At 41.7% G+C, this 13,463-nt stretch overlaps 1 protein-coding gene across 2 annotated transcripts in view; it reads right to left on the reverse strand.

The window, feature by feature from the left end:
- Positions 1-7,839, reverse strand: part of ssbp4 (single stranded DNA binding protein 4) — an 81,552-nt gene extending 73,713 nt beyond the window's left edge. Inside the window, exons 1-2 of one of the 2 annotated variants that reach the window (XM_034293772.1) lie at positions 7,636-7,839; positions 497-569 (exon numbers count right to left, since the gene is read on the reverse strand). In XM_034293772.1, coding sequence (XP_034149663.1) covers positions 497-569; positions 7,636-7,691 — 129 coding nt within the window. In that variant the 5' untranslated portion in view covers positions 7,692-7,839. The remainder of the gene's footprint in view (positions 1-496; positions 570-7,635) is intronic. The other variant, XM_010871708.4, reaches the window with a different exon arrangement.
- Positions 7,840-13,463: the final 5,624 nt, after the last annotated feature.

Genomic DNA, 13,463 nt, shown 5'->3' on the forward strand with positions numbered 1-13,463 from the left:
GCGGAGTTTTTCCACAGCAATAATGGTACAGTATTAAGGGAGCAGCTTAAGGCATGGAGGCGTTATAGAGGGGAAGGCTTGACTACTGGGCCATTATGAGGAAGGATGTCCATTAAGGAAAAGGATGCAACACATTACATAGGCTTTACCTCATCGGCAGTTCAAGGCTATCGGGCAAATAGGAGCAGAAGGGTGGCCTTGGTGTTAATATGGAACGCAAATAGAGAGGTCACCATTTGTGTCGTTATAGATATCTTAACAGTACAGTTAGTGGTTATTTTTCGGCTAATAATTTATTCTCAGCCCCTCCCATTCATAACACTGTCTTCCAAAACGTTGGGATCCAATAACCTGTGTTACAAAACCAGATTACCAATCTGTTCCTTAACCCCAGGGCTACAGGCCATCTAATGGAAATTCCATCCCTGGCTATACAATGGAGAGGAATCCCATTCATTCATTCACCTCAGGAAGTTCTTCTTAAGACATTTCTTACCTCTGACAGGAAGGTCTGTGCTGATTTCTGTGCGCCGACGTGCAGCAAATACTCATACACATATAAAGCTAACCTGGAAAACAAAGAGAGAAAAAGGTTAGGGATGTGGCTCCATCTTGTAACTCCACCTTCCCCTACTCCTCCTAGCTGGAGCGAATCACTCTCCCGCTCTCTTCCCTGAGGGAACAGGCAGCCTATCCAATTGGTACTCAGGTGAAAAATGCAGCGGTACTGGGTCTCCTTACAGGCCAGTTGGGTTAAGCAGGGGAGAGCAGGCTTTGGCGTGATCAAAAACACAATAGTATGAGACAAGACCTGTTGTATGTACAGTATGGACCTGTCCAGAAGTAGCCAGTGACTGTTTCACTGTGAGGATAGCCAGATAACATGCTGACTAAGAAGAAGCCATTGAGAGGCTCTAGAAAATAAAGAGCCTTTGTGGCATCATGCCACAGCTCTGTGGTTTGAAGAGCTTCTCCTTTAACATGGAGGCTGATGAAAACAAGAGGAAAGCAGACACAGCCAAGCGTAGCTCGGAGTCACACAATCGGACAACTCCACAGTGCCTCGTAAATTTTTGTCATTTTTGGTATCCATTACAACTGTCATTTAGCCGCCTGTGATGGCAATTACTGTGCTCCCAGTACTCCTGGACTAGTGCTGAACCCACACTCCGCTAGGAGGAGAAAACAATACCCGGTTCTCCACAGACCCAGGAGTTACAGAGGAAAACCAGACTGTTACTGGGTGGTTTCAGAGAGGACCGTGACCATTGTTAGTCTGGTGACATCATGTTAAGGCCACTGTGAACAACAGATGCTCAGAAACACTTGGCCTAATGTTAAATTGTCTTGAATTGATGTCGAACCAAGCACCAGGGAAGTAATCATTTATTCGATATGCTCGCTTATCATTTGGGAGTCTGCTCTTCCACTGTCTGCCAAAAAACATTTCTGTTTAACATTAGGCATTAGCTAAAGGGGGCAGCATCTTCCAAATTATTTCTCAGAGTTACATCAGACATTAATTTCACTACTAATTTCTGTAATCTAGAGTAAACAAATGGTTCTGGAAGCAACAAACGCAATCATGGCCACAGCGTCTGTCTGCCTGTTTTATGGCTGTGCATTTGTTACGGTGGAGTGATGGCTTAGAGGGTAGGTCAAGGGTGATGGTGACAGAGAACGATGGGCTGAGCAAAGGATTATGGGTAAAGACATCAGTAACCAGGAAGTACCTGTGCTCTCCCTCTCAGGCTGACGGCAAGGCAGTTGGTGTAAAACGTAAAAAGACAACCTCTTATCGGTGTGTAAAACCCAGAGGCATGTGTCTGCCTACATAAACTGGTCCTGAACTGGATCCAACACAGATTCCCATGAGTGCCCTGATGAAATTTTCATGGCTAGACTGGCGTGATCTGAGGGGAGGGGTTCTGTACCCTGGTGATGGGCACCTGCCCCTGCTCCGTTGCATTATTTAAAAACACTCATTCAATCCTGGCTTCAGGGGACACCTTTTGTTGCACTGTCAGAAACATTGAGGGTTACTCCGCCAAGAGACAAGCGAGGTGGAGACTCTTTCCCTGAGCAGGTAGAGGAGGAGTCCGCGGGAAGGAGATGGAGAGACAGAGAGATGGCTAGGTGTTGAGATACCGAGGAAAGGGAAATCCACAGGACTGGAGATGACAGGATAAATACAGAATGCTGATACCAAGCACATGCATAGGTTATACGAACGCCTCTGGGAAAAAAACGTCACCATCTGAAGCAAACACACACACCCCAGTGGGAACATCTCCACGTGAATGTCAAACCACACATTTGCAGTACTGTCATTTCACCAGTTAAGTAAGACTAACAACACATCTTCATTGTCAGCAGTGACCTGTGGGAAATTTGGGAAATTCAGGGACAGAACGACAGATTGTTTCACTTGTCAGTTCGGGGATTTGATCTAGCAACCTTTTGACTAAGCAACCCTGTGTCTTGCATTGTCTTAGGTGGCTAGAAAATCCATCAACAGCCTTGTCTATAGCTCTCCCGTCTACTCCTGTTAGGAGCGCAGAGGCCCCTGAAACCCCATCATCTTAAATAATGTTCATATACATAACATATTCAGGAGAGGTTAGGACACCAAAGAACAGCAGTTAGGGAAGGACTGTTGAGGCGGAGACAGAGTCTGATCCCTCTGTAGTGGCTTAGTTGGCAGGGCCAAGGAGGCAGGCAGCCGTCCCCAGCTACGCAGGCAGCCCAGGGCTTTGCACTGTGTCCAGACTTCAAGGGAAGATCTCCCACTTCATCCCAGGAACACACCTGACATCTCGCCCCAGGCTCCCACACTACGCTCCTGCTAGACATGAAAGCACCTCCGCCAAGTTTAGCAAGCTAAAGCACAGACAGTTAGCAAATTAACTTTCCTGTCCTGATTTCAATAATTCAGCAGTGAGAGCATGGCTCAGTTAGCTGAGGCACGCAGGAGACGTGATGGAGAAGGGAGACAGGATAAATACAAGATAGCAACTGTATCCATTTACATGTTATTTTGGCTTTTTGTTTCACAAATACCTAGGCCTACAGTAATTATGACGGCACTGACAGGTTGATATGTACTGACTGGCTCTGTAGCCAACGGATGATGCATGGATTCAAGGACACCGTTGGGAGCCTTTTTCTAAGCCTCCGGGCTGCCTGCTAAATCATTACTATAATAATTTAAATTGGCGCAGTTTTGGTCATTTTTAAGCAGACATCAATCATTGACACAAAACATTAAGAGACACAGAAGTACACAAATTCAACTTTATCATCTCTAAAATGAATTCCCATTGCCCAAGTCATCTCTGCCTCTTTACCAGGAGATAACCTGAAGTTAAAAATTGACAGTTAAGATTACGGACATGGTCAGCTTGAAAGGACGCCATTGCTTTGTTGTTTTTATTTATAAAGTTGGACCCATTTTCCTTTCCAATTAGTAGTTACAAGCTCGTCATTGGAACAACTCCCAGTTGGCTTGGGGGAGTTGACGATCAGGACAAGCGTCCTCCGAGACGTACACGCCAAGCCGTTCTGCTCCTTTCCACAGGCTCGCTCAACCAAGACCTTAGCCGCGACCAATGCGCTCAGAGGAGAAAGCTCCTCCAGCTAACGACAACAATCAGCTTGCAGGCGCCCGACCCGCCTGAGGGAATCGCTAGAGCATGATGTGACAAGAAACGCTTCGCCAGACTCCACCTCCCTTAGCTCGGGGCTATGTGAGGCCAATACGCATGGTCCTATTGAGCCTCCTGCTCACAACCCACTGAGATACATCCTAGAGCTGAACCTGGGCAGTGATGGTTTTCAGCCTTAAACCACAGTTGTATTCTAACTGATTCATATGAGAAACACAGAATACAGTTGGGATAGAGCAACTACAGGGTTTATAAATTGGACAAGAATTTAACAGAGATGGTTCAGGGAAAAATACATAGTTACTACAAGGGTGCTAAAAACAGTAAGTTGGTGGGCTCCAGTCAGTCTATGAATAATAATCAATGAAGACCTAAGCAAAGGTAATGTAATGTCTCTATAACATTTTATAAAAATGCAGAGTCAGTGTAATTAACATTTCACAAGTCTGTCTGTGCTGTGACCAACCTGATTACTGACTACATGAACGTAGTCTCAATATTTATACTTTCTCGAATTATTTCAAGTGAGAAAACTAACAAAAATGAACCAATAGAATCCAGCAAAAAGCCAAATTAATTGACTGTTGGCACCTCTAAATATGAGCATTCATTCAAAGCAAAGCAGAGAAAATCAGAGGTTCTTTACAAAATAGTAGCATGTTTTGGGGTATGTGAGTACGTGGTTCTTTATGTCTTCCTGAAAACGCCAAAATGCAGATGGCAGCACCATCTGTGTAAAATCAAAAACCATGCATTCAGTCTTCAAGACTCTATTTAAACTCCATGCAAATATAGGGGCGTTGAGGGAAGTGTGGATGTAAGAAAAACTATTCAACTCAAACTGATTAACCTTAACCCTTGAGACAATTTATTTTACATATTTAATTCCAACATATTTATAGTAATGTCTTATAGGCCTATTCTATAACAATAAAGCATATATAGATAATAAAGCATATATAGATAATAGAGCATACATAGATGCATAACGCACATGTGACAAGGTCACACACTACCAGCTTTCCTGATGAAAAACAACGTTCAATTTGATGAATTCCATGGAAGTGCCCTGTAACACTGACAGCAGATTCCTCAGCACATTTCACTAGAGTTGTAATTAACAAACAATAAGGTCATATTAATGTTGGAGCCTCTATTCCACCCCTTTTGGAATCAAATTAAATCAATGCAGAGAGAGTGTGTAATTAATTCCTATGGTCACAAGGGCTCGTGTTCTACCTTTTTCCACAGGCACCTGATGCTTCTCCTCAAGGATAGGTAAACACAAACAAAAACAATGTCTTCTGTCCTATGCCTCTGGTCGCTATGTCTCTCGAGCCCAAGACGGAACACTTCCTTAAATGAAGCCATCAGCCATCAGAAAGTATTACTATTTCTGCGATTTTGCAGAATACAATTAAAAAAAAGTACTAACCACAGGTTGTGTCACCAGGTTGTGTCACCCATCTTGGCTTCTAACATCCATCTACTCAATTATGCTCTACACCTTAAATCCGTGGTCTCTCCTCACGGTGCCAAAACGACCAAGTATTCTAAACATGCTGATGAGAAATGAACTACCTGCACCTGCACAGAGAGACACCATATGGGTCTTTCATTTCAATTTCCAAATTAAGTAGGAGTTAATCTAACAAGCCTTCCGCCAACATGGGCAGCGTCCTGACTTACCATAGCATAAAGAGAGAAACAAGCGTTTGCCTTATGGTGCATGGCAGAGTCATTATTTAGGAGGAGAAGGGCAGTGCATTCCCACTGCCCATCACCTGCTTACCCAACTCTGGAGACACAGATATTTCACACATACAGAGGTGTGCACCAGAGGCTGGGCTGCTCAAACTGACGCTAATCAAATAACTTCATTTTTCTTGTAAGGAAAAGTTATAGTGTGAAGTGGTAAAGGACATACAGGACAGTGGTATCTTAATTTACCTTTAAGGTAAAACTTTAAGGGACAGGGTGGTTTTTATTCTACTGACACTACCTTAAAAAACACTGTATGTATCTGTATTTTTAAGAGAAAATATTCAATAAACTCAACATTTTTAGAGCACTTCTATCAGAAGGATCGGCTTTCGACTGTAAACAATTACATGAATATGTAGGAATCCACAAGTTTGGATTCCATAGAGAACAAAATCAGGGATAATCTGAGCATTACATGCCCATTCAACAGTCATTACTCCTGCTGTATTGGTACATGAGCCACATGGAATTGTTTTCTGTTAGGATTCATACACCCCCATCACACAATGCTGCCACAGTTAGTCAATACACAAGTCATATTCTCACCAACAAAATAAATGTAACAAATTAGGGTGAAATTAAGACACGGCAGGAAAGCCTATAAATATTACTCATCATCAGGATACCCAGTCATAAATAGGATAAATTGAGTTGTAATCTTTTATAAAAGTACATTACCCAATGTAGGTAAATTATTTTTTTTAAATACAAACAATAAAATAAACATTTTAGTCAGTTAGCAGACACTTACCCAGAGAGTAATAGAAGCAATTATGGTTAAATGACTTGCTCAAGGGCACAACAGAGTTTCAGGCAGTCAGCTTGGGAATTAGAACCAGTGACCTTTCGCTTACTATCCCAATGGCCTAACCACTAGCCAATATGCCCACCACAAACATCTGGCTGAGTAGCAAAAGCCCATATATCGTATGAAAGTTTTAAAAGAGGTAATGTTTTAAAGGAACTGCTTATATTTACTCATACATTAGAAACAAGCAACAGGCAATACCACAGCTTTCAAGTTGCCTTGATCTAATAGTTTCTGCAGTATGTTTTATGATCTTGGGACATAAATCGGTTCATAGTTGTGTCAATCATTGGTTACATGTGAAAGCTGAATATGAAACAAAGTGATTCTCATATCATAGCCTCTTTTGGAGCAGGAACGTTCCTTGAAGGAAGCAGTGCTACTCTTATCCGAATCAGCAAGAAAGTACATAAGATGTTGCCTTCACATATAGCACTGGTTCAAATCTGTGCCTCATGATCAAAATCGTTTGGCACTTTAAAAGTTGTTACGGGGAAGTTTCTGTTTTCCCCAAAAACTACCTTTTAACTACGACATATAGCTGATATTCAAACAATCATTAAAACAATATAGTTTGACAAAATATTTAATCAAGATTTTGGTTATTTCGTATGTTAGGTCCACATTTTAAACAAATCAGCTCGATGTACAGTAATCTATCATTCTTCAAATGAAATTAACATGAAACGAACATGATAAATGCTTAAACCACACTTAAGGTTTAAGCAGGCATATGTACACTTTCCATATAACAGACGAGACGAAACTTATCTTAATTTGCTCAGGTGGGATGTCCTGCACACATTCTTCATAAACACAAGAATCAGGTAAAAAATTATGTGCAATACCAATATTTAGAAGTTTAGATAATATTGTAGACATGTAGTCTTTTTGGGTTGATTGCATTTTTTTAAAGTCCTTCGTATCACGTCTCAAAACACATTAAAACAATATTAAAGGCAGCGTCCTCATGCAACTGCATCCAGAAAGACAGCAGATACATTCCATGTATTTAGCAAGTCCAACATCCTTGTTCGAAAGGGGCTTACAAATCTGTAACTTCAGGCAATCGCTGCACGAGTAATATATTGTATATTTAAATTCCAGAAAGCGATGGGTTATAATTAAACACCCAAATAAAACAGCTAAATACACAGCAGCAACTCTCCGGTGCGTTTATCAACGTGAGAAAAGGATGTAATTTATATATCCCCTAAAAGAACGACAAAGTGCAACTAACAAAAAAAAGTTAAAGAGACGTGCCACCACGGGGGCAAACAACACTCAGGAGAGCGAGTACAGTACACACCTTTAAATTATGGTAGCTAGCTATAGTTTAGAAAGTTGGAGCTTCCTTTTAGAGAGATACAACTCCTAAATAGTTCATAATTCACTTACTTTTCTCTTGCTTGGCTATCGGAAGGGACGACAGCTCCTTTACCTTTGGCGTACATGCTTGATTCTGTTTTAAGACTTTTACCCCACTCAACACCTGTCAAAGAAAGCAGCCAGGAAAACGTTCTATCTCCATAGCTACCCCTTTAGTGTTTTACCTCCCCCCTCCTTTTTTTTTTACATCTCCAACATTGGCCACAAATCAGGCACAGTTTCTATTGGGGGGACTTGAAACAGACCGCTGGTGGATTTTTTTTCCTCAACCGCTGTTCCAGAATCTACTCACACTCCCTTCGCTAGGGAATGGTGGGGGCTTCTTAAAGGGGAACGCACGAGTTTCTTGTTTACTGACCTCAGAAACATGTAAGAGATTGAGATAGGAAAACAGGCCAACTGAAGCTCACAGTTTAGGGCCTTCGTGTTGTTTGAATGTAAATGTTCGAAATGGCAATTTTGTCTTTCCAAGACAAAATTTTGTCCATTCATTTTATCAGGTTGCAATGACTGGACTCAATTAAATAATGCACCTATTGTGCATCTCAGTAACATAATTCTTACCGTAAAAAATGTGACTAATATGGATTACATATATAAAACACTTTCAACACTTTCATTCTATATACCAGAAAGGAAGATAAAAACAATAAGGTTTACAAAATCTGTCCACATTAAGCAGATCATTAATTATTAGGCTTGGGAGGAATTGTTTTTTGTGTGTGTGTATGTGTGGTTGGCGGGGGGGGGGGGGGGGGGGGGGGGGGTGGGGTGCTCCATTCTCTCTGCAAGTTACAGGAACCCCAACTACTTTTCTGAAATACAAAATATTGTATGCTTGTGAAATTATGATTTGTCAAAATAAACTATATTACTCCATTAACTTTAACTTAATCAAAAAAAAATATATATATATACTGTATATATATATTCATTTTTTATTCAAAGATGAATTATAGTTATAATAGACTACAATAGATAGCCTAATTTGCCTCTGATGTTTAAAGAGTAACACAAGCGTTGAAAAGCCAATTGCTCTCAAAATAAATTTGAACTGGATTTATTGTTGTTTTTCTTCAAGTATTTCTTGTTCGGATGTTTTGTCAGCTACTTCTGTTGAAAGAGCAACCTCTTGACCAATCCCCCCACCCCCCAATGGGATTGGCAGAAATTCTGGAGAAAGAAATGGGGTTCCTGCAAAAAAAGTTTTGAGAACAGTGTATTTCAGAGGCCACTCATAGACTTCCATAGAGGCCAGGTCTAGGTGGGATACAGTTTACGTCAAAGTGACATAATATTCTCACCCTAAACTCAGACTTTGAACAAACCTATCCATCTTCCCGCCTCAATGGTATTTTGATGGGCAAGGGAAGAATAACTTGTAATGTTGGACACCATTTTGATGTCCCAGTGACATGCCAAGAAGCTATTTGTTCTCCCCTCAGAATGAATGAAAAAGAAAGCAGTCCCAATGTGTTGTATCAAGCTCGTGGATTTGAATGGCTTTCCACTGGACATTTGTTTCACCATGCCGCCAATGAGGACCCTTTTTTCCCCACATACTTATTTATTTAGAACAAGATAGCAGCTTACATGAGAAATGACTTGTAATAATGGTACAAATTGGTACCACTGTGATAGTCTATTCAACTAATGGGAAACGAGGGAATTCACACCACAGCTACAACTTAATGTCAATTAAATCTCATTCAACTGAAACCAACATTTTACTGAATCGTTAAGATACCTAGTGGCTATGTATGGGGCTGCTTAGGTGCAATTGTTTATTGCCTTGATGTGTTAAAAATAATCAGAAAACCTTCGCAGAAAACATGTAACATGTCTAGCTGTTCACTGTGTCAATAGAAAAACAATGGATATGTTTAGAGAACCAATCCCTTCTAAAGGGCAGTTTGTCCTTTCAGTGAATTAAGGTAATGTTACACTATTGAACACTTTTATTTTCATATATTTTACAGAGTTGGAAGAAGTAACATTATCGTAACTTATCGTCTGACAGAGGATTTCCCCCAAATCATAACATTGTTTGGCCAAATTATAATGAATCACAGGTTTAATTATTTAATGCAGAACCAATGAATGACTTTCTTAGCTCATTTCTCAGCAGCTGACTTAGGAGTGTCCGTGGAGCCGATGAGATATGCGTGTGTGTGTGTGTGTGTGTGTGTACATTTTCAGTGTGTGTGTGTGTGGACATTTTTAGTGTGTGTGTTTTGGTTTGGTGCTGATGCCCCTTTTCCAGCCAGAGAGAAGAAACACAGAACCCAAAACAACAACACAAGGCAGTACTCAAACTTCCATCCTCTAACTACCCTGTTATGCTGTGACTCTGCCCTGCCATCCTCTGACTCTACCCTGTTATGCTGTGACTCTGCCCTGCCATCCTCTGACTCTACCCTGTTATGCTGTGACTCTGCCCTGCCATCCTCTGACTCTACCCTGTTATGCTGTGACTCTGCCCTGCCATCCTCTGACTCTACCCTGTTATGCTGTGACTCTGCCCTGCCATCCTCTGACTCTACCCTGTTATGCTGTGACTCTGCCCTGCCATCCTCTGACTACCCTGTTATGCTGTGACTCTGCCCTGCCATCCTCTGACTCTACCCTGTTATGCTGTGACTCTGTCCTGCCATCCTCTAACTACCCTGTTATGCTGTGACTCTGCCCTGCCATCCTCTGACTCTACCCTGTTATGCTGTGACTCTGCCCTGCTATCCTCTGACTCTACCCTGTTATGCTGTGACTCTGCCCTGCCATCCTCTGACTCTACCCTGTTATGCTGTGACTCTGCCCTGCTATCCTCTGACTCTACCCTGTTATGCTGTGACTCTGCCCTGCCATCCTCTGACTCTACCCTGTTACGCTTTGATTCCGCACCGGTATCCTCTGATTCTGTTTTGACTTGTCAGTGATGCCCTGATTGTTGTCTCTCCTTCACTTTGGACAACTTTTGTGCCTGTATAAAGCCACAAACCAAGAATATTCATGCTTTAGATATATGTGAATATACTCATAGTGACTATATTGGATACTATACTATACAAGTTCTGATCATGCATAACACTTGGGGCTGCAGGACATGTTTTGAATGGACCGTGGATTTCTGGACTATGAATGGACCATGGAATACATTAAAAACAGACAAATAATATTGACTGCGGATTCATCCACGCAGACCCAGTTTATGACCCAGACTGCATCAAAATATGTCTGGACTGACATTCTCTTGTTGATTGGATTAGGAAGTTGGAAGTTTCCTCTCACATGTAGTCTAGACCATTATAGAACAATTTCACCACAGATGTCACAATCGATGTGCAGCATACAGGAAGTACAATGTTACCTAACATTTAATTCCATCTAAGGTATGCAAACGTGAAAATATCCACCCATTGACCATACATACACTGTTACCATTCAATTTGAGTTGAATGCTTTATATAATGCCACGATGCAGCCCATCAACCCAGATGTGCACCAGCCTCCCTCTCCTGTTGGCTTGATTCGATGCCCTGGTTCGTCTTGGTAAGTGCGGCACTTCACTCTGAACAACCCTTGTCCATCCGCCAGTCCATGTGAAAGCCATTGGCCCTGTGGTGGGTAGAACAGGATGGCTGGAAGCTGCCTGGCACGCTGCGTGGTGCGTGCTGTGGTGCTGGGTGTCACGGAAGCTCCACCACTCGCTCGCCAAGTGGCCGTCTGTTTCTTTAAGAGGCGAGGAGAGTTGAGCCGGGGAGAGACGCAGAGAGTCAGCCGCAGCAGTGGTAGTGTTCTCATGTGTTTTCTTTCTGTGGGAAGTGCCACAGCCCCACCACAGCACACACACACACACACACACACTTGCATAAATACATACATACATGAACACACACAGACACACACACACACACACACACACACACATACATTCAGATAGACAAGCTCACACACAGATACACACAGGCACCAACTCACCCCTATATACACACACACACACACACACACTATGTGTTCTGTAGAGGCTCTCCACCTCCCAAAGCCAACAGGAAGAGACGTTCATGTTGTTGATAATTTTATTCCACTAACGCTTTTCAATTAGTTGGCTATAGAAGTCCAGAGAAAGACAGGAGAACAGAATGAAATAGAGGTGGGGTTTTGGAGAAACAGTTTGGTTTGTAGATTGAATGATACCAGATTGGCTGCTACATTTTCAGAAAATATTGCAGTAATGACGTTAAAAGCCAGCTAATTTCTGTGATATTTAGGAGGAAGAATTGTCTATGTTTTCAATTGTGGATTGTTGTAACTGTACGAAGACATCATTTTTAGACTTCCAGCTCCATATAGTGTGTGGTCCCCGGTCTCCTCTAAAGCCATTCACCATTGCACAGTATTCCAAGCTGCTCAACAAGATATATTGGCATTTCTTCTCTCAGACAGAGTCATATTACCATCTCAGTGCTCACATAAAGTAAACCGCAATAGAGGCTCAGAGTTTGGAAGTGTTTGTAGCTCTGCCTGTTCCTTCAATAAGCCAAGATGCACAGACACACGTAAGCCAGACCTGGAAGGCCACAGCAAACTGCATGTAAAGTCTGATAAGAACGCCTGTAAAACATGCTGCTTGGTAGGTACAGAGGCATGGTGAATTGCTTCATTGGGATAAAGGCAACCAGCATCCAAAATGCCTCTGTAGAACCAATAAGATGCCAGTGATGCCCCCCTTCTTTCTTTCTCTGCAACCCCCACTTCTCTATCCCTCACTGTTCTTCTGCTCCACTCTTCCCGTCCATGCACATGAACACAGTTGCCATTACGCATGCCTACACAAACGCGTGCATACTTTCCCCACCGCGGCTGTCTCTACCTTGACTCTCCCACGCACCCCCCATACACGACTTCCAGAACAGAGCACTATATGACCTCCCAGTGCCCCGGAGTAGTGTGTGTCTGTCTGTGTGGGTGTGTGTGTTATCAGATGAGTTAGTAGTCATGCCATGGAGTCCAGGATAGACTTGTTTGTTAACACTATCCTATCAAAAGCTATGGGATTGCATTGCCATTGTGTGCCTCTAATATTTATCATCAGTGCTCTCTATACTGTATAAGCCATCAATTATTCTAAGTTTATAAAGCAAATACATGAGTATCTGTTGCGTGATTATTTACCATTTAATAACTTAGAGATGGTGAGATTTGACAAACCCTGCCAGTACAAATTATTCAGCAGAGTACTTACACTGTAAAAAATAAATGTTATTTTATGGCAATTTACTTTACATTTTACATGTAATTCTCTGTATTTCAAAATGACAGTAAATGGGTTCTTACTGTGAAATTTCATCAATATACTTTATTTGAAGTAAAGTATATTTCCGTATTTCTACAGATTAATAATGTAATGTTATGCTATGTATTTTGACAAAATATATTTTTTTTTTAACAGTATATTTCTGGCACCCCAGCTGCCAGAAAATTAGAGTTTTCTTACACTTTTTTTTTACAGTGTACGATCCTCACCAACTGGTAAAGATGAGCCTGAATGGTAAAGATGAGCCCATCAGAGAGCCCAATGAGAACTAATACAATGGCCAGCAACTACGATTAGTTGGTGCATTAACAGACAGGTGTAGTCCACCACCTTGTTGAATTAGCTTAGAGCACAAACATAATGCACACAATATGTCCTCTAAGCTGATCATCTGGCCACTGTACAGTGCCGTGAAAAAATATTAGTACTTTTTGCATATTCTTCACATTGAACTTGGTCCTATTTTTTGTATTAATATATAGAGGGTAAGTCTGGGTAAGATTTTTGAATATCTTGGTAAACAGCC

Source organism: Esox lucius, chromosome 8 (assembly GCF_011004845.1).
Source record: "Esox lucius isolate fEsoLuc1 chromosome 8, fEsoLuc1.pri, whole genome shotgun sequence".
Taxonomy (NCBI): Eukaryota; Metazoa; Chordata; class Actinopteri; order Esociformes; family Esocidae; genus Esox; species Esox lucius.